Below are 18,417 nucleotides of genomic sequence, written 5' to 3' on the forward strand. Positions count from 1 at the left end.
GTGCGTCTGCGTCTCCATCAGCTCCCTCCACTCCAGAGTCCCACCCCCGAGTCCTATGTACGCAGTAGAACCACGTCTCCAGACTTCTTTTCTCTCCCCGTCCCTCCCATTAGCCTTGGCCGTTTATTCCCCTGACGCCGGTAATCTATCGAGCAATCAATTGCCAACCTTCGTTCTCCAATCTCTCCTGTCCAATCTCCAGGATGACCGACGCTCGCTTGAATCAATATTAGACGACAAACCTCTTTTGAAATCAATTTTCTGCCGCTTCGCCCTACATTTGCGACTACCCAATTGTTTTTCAATTTACCCAACCCGTCGCCGACACACCTATCGTCCTCCACGCGATCTTTGCCCACCTCGCCGCGACAAACGACGATCCTCGATTGCGACTAGCCTTGTTGTAGGCGTTTTCGAAATTCTTCGACCTTGATCCACGAGGGAGCAAATCTCAAAAGAACAAACAAGTGACTCGAATCGATCAAACGAACGAGTCTCGAGGCGCCGTACCACCACGACGCTTATTCGACCTCGATAGCTTCCTCTGTCATCGGCCCCCTCGCCCATGCAATAATTCCGCCACGTCTCCCCCCTTCTACAACCGACCTACATCAACCCTGCAACAAGAACCCGCAGCTTGACTGCGCCAGCTGCTCCTCATGGGAAAAAAATGTACGCTCATTGAATGTGTCGCGTCTCGCAAGATACTGTGCAACCAGCTGACTCAAGTGCTCACCAACAGGGCGATATGGAATCATCTTTGACGCTGGTTCCTCAGGGACACGTCTGTACGTCTACAAGTGGAAAGACCATGCCAAAGCCATAAAGCATGCCACCGTGGAAGAGCTCCACAGTCTGCCCAAGATCAAGCTGCAGACGAGCGAGAAGATTCGTCCCGGCGTGTCCTCCTTTGCCGAGAAGCCAGAAGAGATTGGCCATGGACACCTGGAGTCCCTGATTAACTTGGCCCTCAAGGAGGTTCCCGATAAGAAGGTTGCCGATACGCCCGTCTACCTCATGGCCACGGCGGGCATGCGTCTCCTTCCCGACCATCAACAAAAGGCCCTTCTCCGCAACATGTGCTCCTACCTACAACAAAATACGCGATTCTCGCTACCCGACTGCAATACCAATATTCAGGTAATCTCTGGGGAGACAGAGGGTCTGTACGGCTGGCTCGCCACAAACTATTTGCTTGGTGGTTTTGACCACCCCGACAAGCACACGCACGGTAAAGGCCACCACACGTACGGCTTCCTAGACATGGGAGGTGCCTCGGCGCAGATTGCATTCGCACCAAACAGCACAGAAGCTGAGAGACATGCCGACGATCTCAAGCTTGTCCGCTTGCGCACCCTGGACGGCAGCACCATTGAGCACAGGGTCTTCACTGCCACCTGGCTTGGCTACGGCGCGAACCAGGCCCGCGAGCGTTACATCGACAAGCTCAAAGAACAGTACGGTAAGCCCAACGACCTCGAGTTACCGGATCCGTGTCTCCCGGCCGGCTTGCGAACAAGCGTCAAAGGCGACCCTGTCGAGGCCGAGTCCGTGGGCAAAGAACTGTCTCTACTCGGCACGGGTCGATTTGACGAATGCCTACGCCAAACCGAGCCTCTCCTCGGAAAGGATACCCCGTGTACAGACGAGCCTTGCCTTCTCAACGGCCAACACGTACCAAACATTGATTTCGACGTGAATCACTTTGTAGGTGTCTCAGAGTTTTGGCACACGACCCACGGAGTATTCGGAAAGGGCCACAAGACGGCATACGACTTGGCAACGTACCAGAAGAACGTGGTGGACTTTTGCACGCAGAACTGGGTGGATATTGAGTCCAGCATTGATGCGAGAAAGAAGTCTTCTGCCCAGAAAGCAAAGAACGCCCAGGAAGCCTGCTTCAAGGCGTCCTGGCTCATCAATGTTCTTTACGAAGGAATCGGCATCCCGCGACCGGGACTCGAACATACGCCGCAGCCCGGTCTCAACGTCACAAAGGGAACCCTGGAGGAAGCCAAGGAAAAGGGTTTCGTCGATCCCTTCCAGCCAGTCAACGAAATCGATGGCGTTGAAGTCAGCTGGACCCTGGGCAAGATGGTGCTGTATGCAGCCGGCCAAGTCCCTCCCGCAGGAAGTGCCCAGCCGGTTGGCTTCGGAAGCAACGTTGCCGGCGCGACCGACTTTGAGCCCGCAGGATCCAAGTTCTCCCCCATAACGATCGGAGGTGACGATGACGATGACGACTGGGATGCCGACGAGCTCCTGGACAAGGCGAAGACGAAATCTGGATCCGGTGTCCTGGCTTTCATCCTGGTTTTGGTTGTCTTGGCCTTTTTCCTGCGTAAGCGAGACCGCCGAGCGCGATGGTTCGGCAAGGTTGCGTCTGCCGTTCGGGGAACGAGACGCCCGGGCAGTCCTCGCAAGTTCGGGCGAGGGTTTTCATTCACCAACAAGCTTTTCGGACGGTCATCGGCAACCTACGAACGAGTTCTCGAAGAGGGCGATGCCGATCAGTTCGAGCTAGGCTCTGTCGACTCTGATGAGAACGAGCACTCCGACAGCAGCGAGGGCTCCAGGGCAGGCCATTCTTCCGGCCTTGCCACCCCGAAGCTCAACATTGAGCGATTTGACGACGTTCGACCAGCCTTTTCGATGGACCGTGGTGGCTTGGCGGTGAGAACGGAGAGCAGAGAGAGACTGGTACCGAGTCTGGTGAATGCAGGACGTCGCAGTCGCGCTGGTAGTCCGACACGACTGAAGAGTCCGCTCATGAAGCCCTTGGATGAGGATTAAGTGACAGAGATGCCTGCTATACGCAGTGTAAGATTATGCATGGCTGCTAGCGAGTGGATGAGGATTTCACCTCGTGTTTTTCTATTCTTCTTGTTCATTCTTATGGAGACGGCGTTACCTCAGGCATGGTGGAGTGGCCCAGCATCAAGGGCCCCATGGGCTTTTCGGATTGGAGGCAGTTATCGGCGTTTTATCACAAGGGAAGTGTTATCGGGCCGCTTTAGACGAGAGATCACTTTTCTTTTTGGGAGGCATTGCATGGCATTGAGCTGTCGCAAATTTGTTTGTTCCTTTTCTGCGTTGGGTGTTGCACAACGCCGAATCGCCAGTCCCTTCCAGACCAAGTTTTTCGAACAGATGACAATGAAAACTAGACCGGGTTTGTCTACGTGTCTTGAACATAGATACAATGAAATCATCTATTCGGGTATCAAATTAGGAGTGCTATGAACTAGATGAAAAGAACATGTGAGTATATGGCGGTGGGTATCCTCAATCTTGCGGCCTTTCGAGGAAGCTCGGATCGGACCGAACGCGACTTTCAAACTTTTTCCACCACTCTTCAAATGCCTTGAGCGGGACGACCTCGACGCCTCCGGGACCGGCCGTGCCGCTGAAGCTCGCGAGGAAGTTGAAGGCGTTTTTGATTATGTTCTGCGCCAGAAGCTGCGTGGACGGCTGGGAAGCGTTGTTGGAGGAGGAGGCCTTGTTGGCGGAGATCTCTTGGATGCGGGAGAAGACAGACTCGGCAGGCTCAACCGAGACGCCAATCATGACGCTGGGGTCGCCGTTGTTGTTGTTGTTGTTGTTGTTGTTGTTGTTGGCATTGCTGCCGGCGTTGAGTTTGAACGTGGCGCTTTCTTTGCCTGTGCCGATGCCGCCGAGGAACTTGAAGTTTGGCGCCTGGCCCGTTACGGTTGCAGCGGCGACGTCGGCGGCCGTGGCGAAGTAAATTGCGGCTGCGGTGTCGGGGGGGTAGAACCATGCCCGGGAGGAGCATGACTGTGATGTGGGAGAAGGGTCTGGCGGCGGAGATGGAGTAGAGGAAGGAGGTTTCCGAGGGCGCCGATGTTGGGTCCGTCAGCAGAGGCTGGCCGGCTGGGACGATGCCGAAGAGAGGGCCGGACATGGTGGTGGATGTAGAGGTAGAGTGCCTTAAAAGGTGGCTCTTGGACAGCGTGAAGGGCCTTTTAATGCCGTCTCATGAACGACTCAAAAAGATTGGTTGGAAGGGCTAAGACGTCGTTTTGAGGCCTTGAAGCAAGTTCGCTTGTTGGCTGTGTATCAAAGAGACAAGCTTCGAAAGTGGAGGATCACAAATGTAATTGTACAGAAAGAGGAGCTTCTCTGAGGGAGAACAAATCCTAGGCTTCAGTGCTTGAGGACTCTACGAGAATGAGGCTGACGATGAAGTGAGAAGGACCGGATCAAGTACAATTATTGGCGTACTGAAGGGTGGGGGGAGGGGCAGCTGCATTAGGTTGTGGAGGAAGCCTCGAGACGATGGGAGAAGCCTCGATGACACTAGCCAATCATATGCTTGTATCGGATCCGCTATCCGGTTGACGAATGTACCTTACTCTGCACTTGCCATTGGGAAGTCCGACTCGAGGGGTCCAAAGTTTTGATGCTGGTTCTTGTTGCTGGAAACACGTCACTTCCGGCATCGGGGTCAGACTTATATGCATATCACCGTCGCTTCGAGGTTCGGCGGCACCCAACTCTAGACGACGCCTACCTCGCATCTTTCAGAATACAGTAATTTATGCTACGATCGTTATTCATTCCCGGCCGAATTATCGCTCAGTTGCTTCTCAAGACGACCAAGAGAACATATTCTAACAAGATGGAGACCTTTACCAACATTGATCTCATTGACCAGGTCGACTCGTGAGAAACACTGGCACTGGGCATGTTGCTCCCCCGAGGCTGAGCCCCCGCAGCTGACCCAGGATGCAGATATCCGTACAAGCAGCCCAAGGAAAACGCACCCCACGCAGGGACGTTTGGGTCGGTGTACACTCTCATTTTCAAAGATGAGCATGGTGACGTACCTCTCGGATACGTTCTGCCAAGGGTGGTGACCGAGCTGCTCAAGGTACCCGACAGCATCAAGGGGGAAGTCCAAGTCGACTCGGAGAAGCGCACTCTCAGAGCCTTCCAAGGGCCGACGTTAGAAAGCCGCAGCAAGCTGGCGGCGGACCTCTCTGACTACTGGAGGGCCAACGACACCTTTCCCATCCTCCGGGGTTGGCGCGACGAGCTGTGGCCCGTGTATGGCCGTAATGGCGAGCTCCTTTTCGACATTGAGAGGGCCGCCTCGGGGTTATTCGGTGTCATGAGATACGGTGTTCACTTGACTGCCTTTGTGCGTGACCCATCAGCGAGCCACGGCATCAGGATCTGGGTGCCGCGTCGCTCTCCGACCAAATCCACCTTCCCCGGCATGCTGGACAATACCGTTGCCGGCGGACTTATGACGGGAGAGGATCCCTTTGAGTGTGTCATCCGCGAGGCAGACGAGGAGGCCAGCCTGCCAGAAGAGATTGTTCGCCATCAGACCAAGTTCGTTGGCGGTGTCACGTACATTTACATCACCGAGGCAGAGGCGGGCGAGGAAGGGCTGATCTATCCCGAAGTTCAATGGATTTATGATCTCGAACTACCCGCAGACGTTGTACCGCAGCCAAAGGACGGCGAAGTCGCCGAGTTCAGCCTGTCTACGGTCGAGCAGGTCCGCGAAGGACTCGCACAAGGCGTATGGAAGCCAAATTGCGCGCTAGTGGCTCTCGACTTTTTTATCCGCCGGGGTATCTTGACTAGAGAAAACGAGCCTGAGTACAATCAGATTGTGCAAAGAATCCACCGACGAATGCCGTTTCCTGGGCCGCACAATCAGGACCCGTCCCTAGGGGCTATCGATCCTTGAGCCGGGGACAAAGTTTCGAGATCCGGGGGATATCAGGAGCATCCCGGCTTGCTCTTTCAAGAAAATTTCCTGACGCCTTTAACTCCGTTGCCCATGCTCTTGATGTGTAGAGCCATACAACATCTGTACAGCCTTTTGTAGTGCCTCACTTTTATGCGCGCCAGAATAGAGCGAGTAAGCGTTGAAAATCCCATTGCGAAAAGTTCCAGTGTCTGTTCAATCATTTCTTGATGAGAAGGTAGACGTAGTCGACTCTCAGCGGGGTCAGCTTCTTGTAGGGGCCTTCGAGGGACATCAACAGGCCTCCGAACGAGACGTAGGCCTTGCTATAATTACAGCACAGTCAGCTTCTACGCAGCGCACTGAATTCAATGCGGGAACACGAACATAGTTTGACCGTCGTCGGCATCTTCGAATTTGTAGATCTTGCCGTAGCAGACATAGTCGAACATATCGGCCAATGACGGCTCACGGTCCTGGTTGCCCTTGGTCACGTCCCGCCATCCCTTCTCGTCGTCCTTGCTGCCATCGTGGGCCAGAGAGGTCGCCAGAACCACGTGCAGGCTGTCGGAAACGGAGGCGGGGAACAGCTCAACGTTGATGTCAAGGGTCATGAGCGTCTGGTTGTCGGTCGAGGTGGCCGAGATACGGGCGACTCTATCGTATTTGGACTGGTCGTAGTTGGTGACCGTGAAGGACTCCTCGAAGAGGGTGACATCGCCGCTGCCAGACATGATTGTTGTATACTTTGGAGTGCTTTTTCGAGGTGAATGATACGAGTAGTTCGTGGTGTTGTCGTCGGGTCGGACGAGAAAAGATATCAAGGTCTTCCGTTCGGAGGCGCAAAGGCTTGAGGATCGTGAGCGACAGCAAGTGGCTTTCAAGATGCGGCGTGTGAAGCTCCGGCTGGGAAGGTTAAAAAAAATTAAAAAATCGAGGAGCAATTGAGTTAACCGGTGTAGTGTGCAATCGGACGAGGGGCGTGTCGGGTTAGGAAGCATAATCAGGTACCTGACTGCGATCAGCGGGGCTTAAATTTTTGTAAGGTACCTAAGGTAAGCGAACCAACCCCCACCTGCCCTCTTCAGTGGAGGGGGACTTGATGTAACTAAGTTGCAGGTCACTTACTTACTTCACTAGCAACACATTGTCCACGGTGCTCTCGACTATATCGAGGTCAGGTATCTGAGTGCATAAAGTTCATTCTCATTGGCTGGTGAGTGATTTATACCAGTAGTGCAGTATCGGAAGCGATATCTGAATTGCCATCTTACACATACTGCCAGTGAGTCAACGTTGGAATTACTTCTACGTCCGTGAGAATTTCATGTAATTGATTTGGGCAACCTTTTCTGACGCAGCGACAGGAGAAAAAAAAACTCGGTCACGTCAAGAATCTGCTACAGGTTCTCAGGCAGGAATGGTTGCGAATCTGTGACCCAGTATATCAAGTTCACCTGGCACACCCCTTTGCACCATGTCATTTAGAAAGAAGAACGTCGTCCTTGGAACATCCACCAGAGGTCCTGTACGAGAGCCCATAGCACCGAAGCAGGAAACTCTACCACCGGTGGGAACTCGTTCATCACCCCTTGACGGCCGTCCTACAACCTCCACCGGAACGGCATCACTAGACCAGCTCCTGGCAGGACATGCAGGGCTACCGCTTGGCTATAGTATTCTTGTAGAGGAGTCCGGAACGACGGACTTCTCGGGTGTGCTGCTCAGATATTATGCTGCCGAGGGTCTCGTGCAGGGCCAGCAAGTACACGTGCTTGGCCCAACGGATGCGTGGAGAGGGGAGCTTCCGGGACTTGGCAAAGCCAGTGGCTCAAGTAAGAAGAAATCGGCGTCGGCGTCAGACGAGAAGATGAAAATTGCATGGAGATATGAGAGTCTTGGCAACAATGCCGGTCCGAGTACGTTTCTCCCTGACCTCATGGAACATTGAATGGCCACGGACACTGATCTAACATAATCAATTCTCCAGGGACGAACAACAATGGTCCAGCCGGGACTGCTGAAGTTTTCTGTCACTCCTTTGACCTTGGAAAACGCCTTCAGCCTAGTGACATCAAGGGCGAAATACATGCGACCCCTTCAACTGCTGCCATGAGCTGGCTCCAGCCATCGGGACCCGGCAGCTCTTCCCCTCTAGACACATTTATCAGCAACGTCTCTGCAAAGCTGAAGGCATCGCCGCCTGGTACTATTCATCGTATTGTAGTGCCGAGCCTTCTGTCGCCCGCGCTCTATGGTTCCTCCATCTGCCGCCCGGCGGATGCCCTACAGTTCTTGCACAAGCTGAGAGCACTGCTGCGCCAGCACGAAGGGAGCCTGACGGCCATGATCTCGCTTTCTACTTCCTTGTTTCCGCGGTCGACAGGATTCACACGATGGATGGAGCTATTGTGCGATGGAGTGCTGGAGATGCTGCCCCTTCCGAGAAAAGTGCACGTTGAGCCGAATACCAAGTCAGAAGACGTCGTGCAAGGTATGCTCAAGGTGCATAGCCTCCCTGTTTACCACGAGAGGGGAGGAGGAATAGAAGGCCAGTCTTCGCGGGAGAACCTTTCCTTCAGAATGAGCAGCTCAAGTGGGCTCATTGTGAAGCCTTATGTTCTCCCGCCTTTGTTGGACGAAGGGGATGGGGGCCAGGGAGCCAAGGCAGAGGGGAAGAAGGCGGAGAAGCTAGACTTTTGATTATTCAACGGAATGCATAAGTATGAGAGTTGAGCGTATAATGATACGAGGCCGTTTCAACCTCCCCACGATTCTATGTGGCCAAGATCACCGGTGGATGCCCTGCTGTATTACACAGGTTCGCCAGACCCGTACCTTAGGAGCTTGATCGTTGACGCGGTAATTGCTCTACAAATGGAAGTCTCAAATAAAATAACATGGCAAAATCATCTAGAATACCGTCAAATTGTTTGAATAAACGCGGGCTGCGGCATCTTGCAAGTCGATAGCTGGTTACAAATCCTCACCAACTCGACGTTGAAGAGCGCAAACGCACAGCCACAGCGCCACGCTATCTTACGGGGCATTCAACACACCTACACAGTATTACAGCACTGCCTTAAGAGTCAAAGGGGTTCTGCCTCACCGCCCGTCTCCACCACTGCCAGCTCCATAAACCTCAATCCTACGAATTTTTCAAGCTATGTTCCTCTCTTGACTCCGACAACCACACATCAGGGTAAGTTTACGAGTTTTCTCCCATTTTTCCAACCCCCCCAAAGCTCAATGATTAAACAACCCAATCTCAATCAATCTGTCAATCCACTGACACTCTGTGACGAAACTATCATTTTAACGAGATATGATTTTGTGGCTTTCAGCACTGTTACTAGCGTTTTGCATTCAAATCTCTTCAAGCAGTCGCTAACAATTCTTCTCTCAGATACAGGAAAAGCAAGGCCGGCCCAAATAGCTCCGAGGCAAGAACAATGGCAGCAGTACTGGAAGATCCTCCGGTCCCTCCCGTGCGTATCTCCAAGATTGCAGATCGCTACCTAGTCTTTGATGCCGAAGATGTGGCTACAATCAGGCGCAGCCACAACATCTGCTCCGTCCTGGTGGGAACGACCCCGCAGAACCCAACACAAAACGTGTTTCTCAGTCTGCCGCTGGAGTTGCTGCCCGAGGAGGCCAGCGTGCTCATCGAGAACAAGGTAGGCCGCCTCGTCGAAGAGGCTTCGCATCACCTGTCGTCCCTGCGCTCCCCGGACAAGGCTACCCGCCACGCCTACATTGCCCTATTGAAAGAACGTCGGAGCAAGGCGCAGAAGCTGTTGGCAGAGGATCAGGCCAAGAAGGCAGCTACAGAACAGACGCGGAGGAACAAGAGCGCCAAGACGGCCGCGGCGCAGCCAAAATCCAGTCCCGAGGTGGATGATTCTCTGTTTGGAGGTGCTGTTCCAGATAAGAGCCTGAAGCCCCGCGATAACTTAGAGGCCAAGCCGTCCCTGGCGGTCACGCCGACAACTAGCGAAGGTCTCCTCCTGCCCGTGGGTGAGGTTGAGGAAACAGTGCCTCAACCTCTCGCTGGGCCGTTGCATCACCACTTGCAGTCTAGAGGATACTTCATGACTCCCGGTCTACGTTTTGGCGCCAATTACAGTGTGTACCCGGGTGATCCATTGCGGTATCACGCCCACTTCCTCGCCACGAATTACGATTGGGATGAGAAAATACCGATGCTTGATATCGTTGGCAGTGGTCGTCTGGGGACTTCAGTGAAGAAGGGCTTCTTGTTTGGTGGAGAAGTTCCCGACGTGAACGGTGATACTAAGCAGGTGCGCGCATTTTGCGTTGAATGGGCAGGAATGTGAGCTATGATTTGGGCCACATGCCTGAATGAAGGTGACGCTCAACGCTAAGCCTAGATAACCTGTGTAATACCAATAAGATACCCCTATTCCGTGTACCTCAATGAAACGACCATGCTACGAACCGCCCCAAACGCCAGAATTTCTCAAGTGTTCTGATATCCCATCGTAGCATGTACAAGCGTCCTTCGAAGACGCCCTGCCATTATCAACTTAATCCTAGGGCACGTAGATCCTGCTGAAGCTGATGACCTCCCGACGACAGCACACACATTTGTCAAAGTTGTTCATAGCAAGTGACACTCGGCAATCGTCGCAAAGACTCAAGCATCGGCAGGGCCAGACTATGATGGTCCGGGGAGAACTCTGGCAGACGACACACTGCGGACCGTCCGGACCCAGACCGGCCGCTCCTTCTGCCCATGTCGATGTTCCGCGATCTACCGAAGTCGAGAACTGGGAGCGCCGGGACAGCAGCAACTGCTCCAAACGTTGAGCCTCCTCGTCTGGTGTCATCTTGACCGGCCGCGTCGTGACACGACTTGACTGCCCGTTTGGCTGCAGTATCTGTGTTCGCTGTAGCTGCCGTGACCTGAGATACTGTGATCGGGTTACGATTCTGTCGCTACTCAGATGGGCGGCCAGCGCATGCGCTTCCTCCCTCTCTTCGGGGTTGCTAGGGTGTAGCAGGCGTGCCAGATCTGACAGCTGTAATGAATCCTCCATGAATGGTGTGTGCTCGCGCGAAGCCCATGATCTAGACTGCGTGGGCGTTCTCTGCCCAGTGTCTTCCGACTCCCAATCGCTGTCGCCGGTAGTGCTGAAAGATACGACGCTCGTCGTATCGTCGTCATCGTACTCTGGCGTCGGTTGGTACTCCCCGCTGTTGTCTGCCGAACCCCACCACCCACCCTTCAGCCACCAGCCGTACAGCTTCGAATCGAGGTCGGCCTCGTCCATGGGAGCCCAGTCTTGGTTTCCCCTCCATACTTGCTGTCGGAACTCGGATTCGACATCGACGCTGTCAGTCAGTGGGATGTTCATAGGTGACTCGGCGGGATCTGCAGGTGCTTGGGAACGGCCGGCACTATCTTTGTTATTCGAGTTCCTCAAGTCGGTGGCAGCTTTGGGTCGGCGAACAATCCAAAGAAGGAGCCTCGGGTGCCGTAAGCCAATCTTGGAAAGTATCTTCAGCATAGTGGTGGCCCACGTTCGGAAGATCAGTCTGTTGATGTTCATGATGAAGTCCAGAGCCATCAACCATCGGCCACTCCGCTCTGCGGCGCCAACGCCGTCCCTCAGTCTTCGCTCCCCAGATCGTGATTTGGGCACCTTTTGGGCCGCCCGTTCGCGAGAGTATCCATTCTTGGACAACATGTTGTCGTCCTTGACCGGCACTAGACCGATTGTGCCTATGGTATCATAGTGAGTGTCAGGAGCGCCAGCTCCGATCCATTGATTTCGTAACTCTTCAAGCTCGCGGTACCTCTCTTCCTCAAGCCACGTGTGCGGTCTCATTGTGACGTCTCTGTCTTCGTTCAGGTAGACGGCTTCGCTTGCCATGGTAATAGCCCCAAAGCCGGTCCGAAGTAAAGCGGTGTAAAAGTCCATTTCCATAGTGATCCGAATGTCAGATAGAGAGAGATTGGCTTGCATATTGGCGTGGGCTTGCGCCAGCCGCTCGCGAAGGCTCAGCCTCTGTCCTGATTGTCCTTCTGTCGGCGTGAGAGCCGCCAGACCGAGAGCCAGCAGGTAGATGAAGAAACAGACCAGGATGCCACCAAGCACAAGAACGTGGGGGATGAAGCCAATGATGCAGACTGTCGGAAATCTGAGTAGGCCTTGCTTCGTAGGGTCATCCAAGGAGAACGTGAAAGCACTCCAAAGAATGCTTGCCATAAAACATAGGCCCCAGAATCCGGTGCTGACGAGTCGAAATCTGGCTTGCAGGTTGAAGATACCCAGCAAATGGCTGGTGATGTGGCTCATGGTGGAAAGAAAGGCAACCAGTAGAACCTCGGGTGACGTGTTGACCCTTCTGAGAATCATGGAGCGGCTGATGGCTATGCTGCTGGCGCTGGCCGAAGCGGCGTCTGCTACTTGAGATTGGGTAAATAAGCCCCAGCCAAGTTGATTGCTAATGGCAGCGTCCGCCTCGGCGAAGGCAAGAGAGTGTTCAAAAAGCGTCATACCCGTCTCGGCTGCTACGGGTCGGCCCTGGACAGCACAGGAGACAGTCTCCAGGAATTGACTAAAACAAAAGGTTCCGAATAGTGGCCACAACAGGGACAGAGATCCCCTCATGTCCTGCGTCGTGTCGTTGCTATCTGTCGGAATCATGCCCACAGCTGTACAAGACGCTTCGTCTGAAGCCCCCAATAACAGTGCCGAACTCATGGTATGGAGAAGACCGCCGGCTTGCGAGAACATGAGCTCGGAGCTCTTGCTTGTATTTCCCCAGCGCATTTCGGCAAAGTCGGGAGATGTTTGGCACTGTATTGACCGCAGTAGGCCGCGCGCTTGTACCAAGAATAGAAGAACAGGAAGACCACGCAGGACCAATCGAATCGGCAGAGTGAGTCGCAAGCGTCGGCGAGTAGCTGCGAAGATGTGTGTGCGGTTGAGGACGATTGCCATGGCGATACAGCAAAGCGCCCACTTGCTCGTTGCATAGCTGAAGACACTACCTAGCCCTCTTGCACCCTCCATGGTGAACTTTGGAGAGGCCAAGACAGCATCTGGATCAGCTGGAACAGCAGGCCCCGTGCCAGGAAGGTGGTCTATGGGAGGGGGGATATTCATGTCGAAGGCAGCAGTCGTGGCCGCGTCGGTAGTACGTAGGATGCCGGGTCCCGTTGCTTCTGGAATGACTCTCTCGAGGGAGTCGGGTATAGGAAGGTAGGCCGTGAGCTTTCGTACCATTCTCGGGCCAGCCCATACCAGGTCGTCGAAAGAAGGAGCGAGCTTGGTAATATTCACGGCGTATTGAACCTGGTGAGCGGTCCACAGCGAGAGGTTCTGCCAAACCCCTGTATTTTCAAGAGTAGGAGGTGGATGCAGGTTGTCCATGGTCACCAGGAAAAGGTTGGTATTCAGACCAGGCAGATTATAAAAAGGCAGCGGCAGCAGCCTTATCGCTCGGGGCGGCTGGGAAAGTCGCGGTTCGGATCATGGGCAGTGACGTCGACTGCGGGAGAACATTATGCGGACAGCAGGCACGAGTAGGTGTTTGGCTGACAGGGTCTCTAACAAGGTAGCTGAGGACGGCCAATGTCAGGAACGGTCGTCGATGATATGTCGCGGACGATCGGGGCCCAAGGTCGGTCGAAGATGGCTCGTCAAGAGGGAAAGGACGGTGGGGGTGTAGAGATGGATAAGGACGGAAGCTCGGATGGGATGGAGGGATGTTGTCGCATGCCCGCGAAGCTCACTGATCGCTCCAGGTCTCTCCACTCCTTAGCGCCGTTCTCTGACGGACAATAGCGAACCCAGAGCACCGAGGAGCTGGAAGCCGGGGTCCGAGTGCTTACGAGAGACGGCTAAGGGCTTCTCAGTGCGACGACTGCCCTGCCGAGGTTGGGGTAAAGTGGATACCTAACAAGCATCCATGCTCAACCTTGACGGTATCATCAATAAGGTACACCAACCCTTCAGAGAGCAGCGCTATGAGATCCATTCCGTGCCAGGCAGGTGACTCAATACCAAGCAAGGCAGTCGCTTTTAAGTGAACTGGAACAAGAGCAGGCAACGACTATGAGCCGAATTTTCTGGGATAATCTGTACAGCATTCACAGACAGCTCACTTGCTCATTTCTTGTAAGGCACATCGTGATGATGGAAGTTCTATCGCCTTCCCGTCTACCATTGAATGAACAGAGTTCTTCCAGCTTTAATAACCATGTCTGCCATCCCTCATCTATCAAATGAAGCTTTCAATGTTTCTTCATACATCGGGCTGGTATCTTTTGCCGATGTGACCACAACGCCTGATATAACAGGATATTCTCGACATAGTCCGCCCCGTGAGCACCGGTCACGAGTATGGCTATGAAGAGGAAAGCTCGGTGACCGTTATCAATCTGACATTTCTGCATGAGCTCTCAAAGGTGATCTTGCTTTCGCCTACGTTGTCTGCCAAGACCTTCACCCTCTTTTGTCATCACTCGAGTGCGAATCACCCGGTAAAATATGCCGCGCTGATACATTACAGCGCATGCTACAGTTTTCGATGTTCAGAGGCGCAATGAGGCCATGGTTAGTCGTGGCCCACTCTCGAAGGCCCGACAAATCAATGCCGTGTTGTCGAACTCGGGCTGCATACCCCCGCTAGGTAATTAACCATGGTCCAGTCGTCTAACAGCTGGGCGGTTGGTTGCTTTCGAGTCTCTCGAGAACGGCGCGATAGTTGCCCTTCGATGCTTGAATAGCGCGGCCCATGAGTTTCGTATGGAGCAAGGGGTCCAGCGGCGAGAGCTGGCCCTTCACCCAGAGGTTGGTGATCTCCGCGCGACTAGGGAGGTAAGCCACACAGCAAGCGGCAAGTATTTTGTCGTGTTCCAGAGAAACGGGATCCAACACAACAGACAGAGCGTCCGCGTCTGTGGTGTCTTGCTCGTTTGAAGAGACAAGAGCTGCAACACCGCCGGTAACCATGTCGACACAATCGATGCCGGCATCAGCGAGAGCCGCCGCGGCAACGGTGATGCAGCCACTAAGGACGTTCATCATATCCCACTCTTCGTTGCCTTGAGAGTGGGACGCCTCTCGCTCTTGGTCGCCTTCGATAATGGTAACAATCACGTCAACGCCACTCTTTGGCCATCTATCGGCAATGATAACTCCACGTAAGGCCGTGTCGAGATGAACACTGAGATCTCTCTCACTCGAGTCACGAAGGTAGCCTCGACGTCGACGTGTGGCGAAAGGAGCATACTTGACGTGAGTTGAGAGCACCAAGTAAGGTGAGAAGGGTGCGGATCGAGGAAGCGAACGAGGCCCATGGACGGTGCAGATGAGCTTCATGCCATTGGATTTTGACTGAGAAGCGGCCTGAGATTTGATCTGGCCAAGTGGTGGCTCAATCTCCATGTATGCTGAGCCTGAAGCTGTGGGGGTGACGCCAGTCTTGAGAACTTCTCACTATTAGCATCATCGAACCCCAGGAGAAAATCAAAGATCAACTAACACAATCCTCGAATGCCGTTGGCCGGCCTTTCCCTAAGAGTCGCAATCGGATCCGTAGCCTCATAAACGGGCGGTAATGTTGTACCAGGCGGTCCATTGATTCTCCGTCGATCAGCCATCTTGATAGACTCTCGTTTTTCAATTCCCGGCAGTGTGAGAGGCGGTTTTGTCGGGTTTTTTGGGTTGAAAGAGTTTGAGTTTTGCTGGGGATATTTACAGCATTATGTGCATTAAATGGTGAATACCTGACGTCGTTTGCCTGAGTTGAGAGCCTTTCTCAGTGGTGAGTACTCGAGATGAGGCCTGAGGTGAATTTTCCAGGTCGTTGCCGACCACTACGGCTACTATACCCGCTTAGATGCATCTGCGCGCCGGGTCCACAAAGGTAAGTGGGGACATCCCATTATGCCATATAAGGCTCGATACTTCAAGTCGAAATTTTTCACCACACTCTTTCCCTCCATCAACCTCAACCACCATTCATCGCAATCGTGGGAATCGGTGCTCCGGCAGCCAAAATGCGCTGCTTCTACATGGTCAGCCTCGAGAGCATTCTACTTGGTAAGTTTTTGGAGCCTCAATACCGCCCGTTGTCCACTTTCATGATGTATATCTTACACACCGTTCCCGCGATCTCCTGAGCGCAAGAACAAACATGCATCACCATCTGATCCTACGCCGCTATGGACCTTCAGCAAATTCTCTTGGAACCAGAAAGGAGAATTTTACTAACTGTGGTTCAAGGTCAATAAACTAGGTTGAACATCTCGTCGCCAGACCTTCGTGTCTACACTGTTTGGGTACGTTAACTTTGCATTGTTTTCTCTTTCTGCAGCACCTGCACATCGTCGACTATGATGAACAACCCATTCATTCAGTTCTGCTACTGAACACTGTGATGATAACCCATATACCAAAAACCTTGTCTGACACGACGTCTATCTTCCTTCTTTGCTGTTGCTTGATGATTCGAGGCAAATAGCTAACAGGGACCGTCCCACAGCAGGCAATCAATCTGATTTGTACAGCTTAAGAGCTCTCGTCTCCAAATTGTGGGCAAGCGCGCAAGCACAGGTAAGAAATTTCTTTTCATAATTCTCCCGCGCGTGTTTCTTGGGCTTCTTGCCCGGGCGCACGCAACATCATGATGACCATAGCTTATCCATTCAACTATGTCATGCCCGCCGAGTCATCCTCCCGCACTGGAGTTCCTCTCCGGAGGGATGAGGAAGGTGGTGGAGTTGGCTCCCTCGGGAGTCGTCATTTGACTTCAGTGCTGAGCTTCTCGGTTCCTCGTTCTGAGGTTCAGTGTTCGCGAGGCCGGCTTGGCTGAATGAGTACACCCGGCTTGTCTGACCTGATGCCATGATCATACTTTCTCAAGTAGCCTTTGCGTGTGGTTCACTTTGCTAATGATGTCCACGTTTAGGATTCTCCCTTGTATTGCCTTGCCTCCGTTATGTATTTTGTGTACCTCTGTCTACCCCCGTGATGTTCTCTAGAGCGCTTCTCCTTCGTTGTGTTGAGAAAAAGTGAAGTGTAACCTCGCGTGCCTACTTCATCCACCTACAGCTAAAGTCGGGATGATGTGGCTAGGCGTTGGGGATGAGCAAGATTCCAGAAGTGCATGGACTGTGACCTTGGTCTTTTCCACGCCCTCTCCTTCCTGATGGCCCCCACAACGGCAAGTGCAGTGTGATGGTGTCTGTAAGGTAGGCAAGTGGATAAAATGCTCGGGTATGATGGCCTCGGAAATGCCGAACACCTCACGTCTGACGGCGAAATGCGATGCCTATGTGTTGTGTTGCGCGGCCTCGTCCCAGATTTCTCATCATCGAAGGGACCTACCTATTCAACTCAAGTGTTGGGGTGAGCTAAGGCGCCTTGCTATCCGGTTCAGAGGGGGTTTACGGCGTATCTCTTCCTAATCGTGATCCTGCTCATATTCCCTGGCGTCTTCCAGAAGCCATCTTATCCGATCGGCTGTTTCCTGTCAGCTCTACCGAGTCTGGTTTTGCGCCTAACGTTTCAGACAGATGTTGCTGTTTTTGAGGATAATAAACGCTTGCTGGCGTCATGAAAGTTTGGGAGAGAAAGAGGGAAGAAAAGAACACTGGATCCTGCCTTATCGTTGGGAGCGATCGTGGATGGAAGGGAGGTTAAGCTTTAACGTAGGCAGATTTACGGACCTCCCGGGCGATTATGCGGCCAGATAGTCGCGGATTCGAAAGCTCGAAAGGCAAGGTAGCTTGCTCCCGCATAGCTCAAGGCAATGGAATCCAGACTAGTGGGAGCTCAGGGAGGCTTCTTCCGCCAAGTTTCGTCCAATTATATTGCAGACTGTGCAGCGCATACCCATCCTCCCGCCCGCCCTGCCACCCTGCTTTGGCAGATGGACACGTTCAAAGTACGCTGTCCTTACTGTGCATAGTTCCCAAACGGCGCGAAGCAGGGGTGCCGGTACCTGGCTCGGTGCCCAGTCACAGCTGGGTTGCCAAGTACCTACCTATTCAATTCCTGGGATGACAGAGAGGCAATCTGAAAATAAAATAATACGTAGCCAAAGTTGGCGTCCCGGTCCAGTCCCAGTCCCAAACCCCGTATTCGCAGGTATCCCGTCGACGCTCCCTTAACCTACCTGACCCATCCCATATTATCCTCCTCAAGACGCATTGTCATCCGCCATCGCGATCGCGGCCTCCATACCTTTCGACAACTTGACACGTTCGCTGCCCGAGCCGCACTTTCCAGCCAACAGCACTCGCTCCCCCTGGTTTTAGATGCTCTCCTCTGCTTAACCTTCACGACTCCCAAGGGCTGGGCGAGGTGCTTTATTGCTGTACAACTCTCCACCCTCACCTCGGGACCGGGAATTCGACTTCCACCCAGTGCCCTGGATGTTGCCTTCTTATTCTTCATCAGCCTCCAAGGTGGTGCCGCGGCATCATGCGAGTGGTTATTCCAATGGATATCCAAGGGGGAACACGTTCGAGATCTCCCCTCACAGGTCAGGAAGACACCTTTGTTCTCTCCTCGCTGATTGTTTCTATCCTTTGCGCCGCGCCTCGCTGACCTGTTATTCTCTTCTCAACAGATACCAACCACGAGCCTCAACACCCGCGAATCGTCGTCGTCAGCGCCTAGTAACCCGCCTCGTCATTGTCGCCGTTATCGCCA

At 53.4% G+C, this 18,417-nt stretch overlaps 8 protein-coding genes across 8 annotated transcripts; 4 read left to right on the forward strand and 4 right to left on the reverse strand.

Annotated features, from left to right (window-relative positions):
* Positions 1–659: 659 nt before the first annotated feature.
* On the forward strand, positions 660–2,793 carry YND1 (Golgi apyrase; the record flags this gene model as incomplete). Its single annotated transcript, XM_053196524.1, has 2 exons — positions 660–672; positions 743–2,793. The coding sequence occupies 2 exons, from the start codon at positions 660–662 to the stop codon at positions 2,791–2,793; spliced, it is 2,064 nt and encodes a 687-aa protein (XP_053045925.1).
* A 492-nt stretch (positions 2,794–3,285) lies between these two features.
* On the reverse strand, positions 3,286–3,922 carry N0V96_004752 (uncharacterized protein; the record flags this gene model as incomplete). Its single annotated transcript, XM_065757206.1, has 2 exons — positions 3,286–3,696; positions 3,776–3,922. The coding sequence occupies 2 exons, from the start codon at positions 3,920–3,922 to the stop codon at positions 3,286–3,288; spliced, it is 558 nt and encodes a 185-aa protein (XP_065614419.1).
* Positions 3,923–4,639: 717 nt separating this feature from the next.
* On the forward strand, positions 4,640–5,722 carry N0V96_004753 (uncharacterized protein; the record flags this gene model as incomplete). Its single annotated transcript, XM_053196522.1, has 2 exons — positions 4,640–4,683; positions 4,753–5,722. 2 exons carry the CDS (start codon positions 4,640–4,642, stop codon positions 5,720–5,722), a joined length of 1,014 nt encoding a protein of 337 aa, XP_053045923.1.
* Positions 5,723–5,942: 220 nt separating this feature from the next.
* Positions 5,943–6,456, reverse strand: RPB8 (DNA-directed RNA polymerases I, II, and III subunit RPABC3; the record flags this gene model as incomplete). The annotated part of the gene is made up of 2 exons (XM_053196521.1): positions 5,943–6,048; positions 6,110–6,456. 2 exons carry the CDS (start codon positions 6,454–6,456, stop codon positions 5,943–5,945), a joined length of 453 nt encoding a protein of 150 aa, XP_053045922.1.
* Positions 6,457–7,199: 743 nt separating this feature from the next.
* On the forward strand, positions 7,200–8,425 carry ELP4 (Elongator subunit elp4; the record flags this gene model as incomplete). The annotated part of the gene is made up of 2 exons (XM_053196520.1): positions 7,200–7,641; positions 7,713–8,425. 2 exons carry the CDS (start codon positions 7,200–7,202, stop codon positions 8,423–8,425), a joined length of 1,155 nt encoding a protein of 384 aa, XP_053045921.1.
* A 622-nt stretch (positions 8,426–9,047) lies between these two features.
* On the forward strand, positions 9,048–10,059 carry SEN34 (tRNA-splicing endonuclease subunit; the record flags this gene model as incomplete). Its single annotated transcript, XM_053196519.2, has 2 exons — positions 9,048–9,055; positions 9,135–10,059. The coding sequence occupies 2 exons, from the start codon at positions 9,048–9,050 to the stop codon at positions 10,057–10,059; spliced, it is 933 nt and encodes a 310-aa protein (XP_053045920.2).
* A 216-nt stretch (positions 10,060–10,275) lies between these two features.
* N0V96_004757 (uncharacterized protein) lies at positions 10,276–13,125 on the reverse strand (the record flags this gene model as incomplete). The annotated part of the gene is made up of 1 exon (XM_053196518.2): positions 10,276–13,125. One exon carries the CDS (start codon positions 13,123–13,125, stop codon positions 10,276–10,278), a length of 2,850 nt encoding a protein of 949 aa, XP_053045919.1.
* Positions 13,126–14,409: 1,284 nt separating this feature from the next.
* MTR3 (3'-5'-exoribonuclease) lies at positions 14,410–15,205 on the reverse strand (the record flags this gene model as incomplete). The annotated part of the gene is given in 2 exon segments (XM_065757207.1): positions 14,410–15,180; positions 15,197–15,205. The coding sequence occupies 2 exon segments, from the start codon at positions 15,203–15,205 to the stop codon at positions 14,410–14,412; spliced, it is 780 nt and encodes a 259-aa protein (XP_065614420.1).
* Positions 15,206–18,417: the final 3,212 nt, after the last annotated feature.

This window comes from Colletotrichum fioriniae, assembly GCF_027942845.1.
Source record: "Colletotrichum fioriniae strain IMI 355084 chromosome Unknown scaffold_4, whole genome shotgun sequence".
Lineage (NCBI taxonomy): Eukaryota > Fungi > Ascomycota > Sordariomycetes > Glomerellales > Glomerellaceae > Colletotrichum > Colletotrichum fioriniae.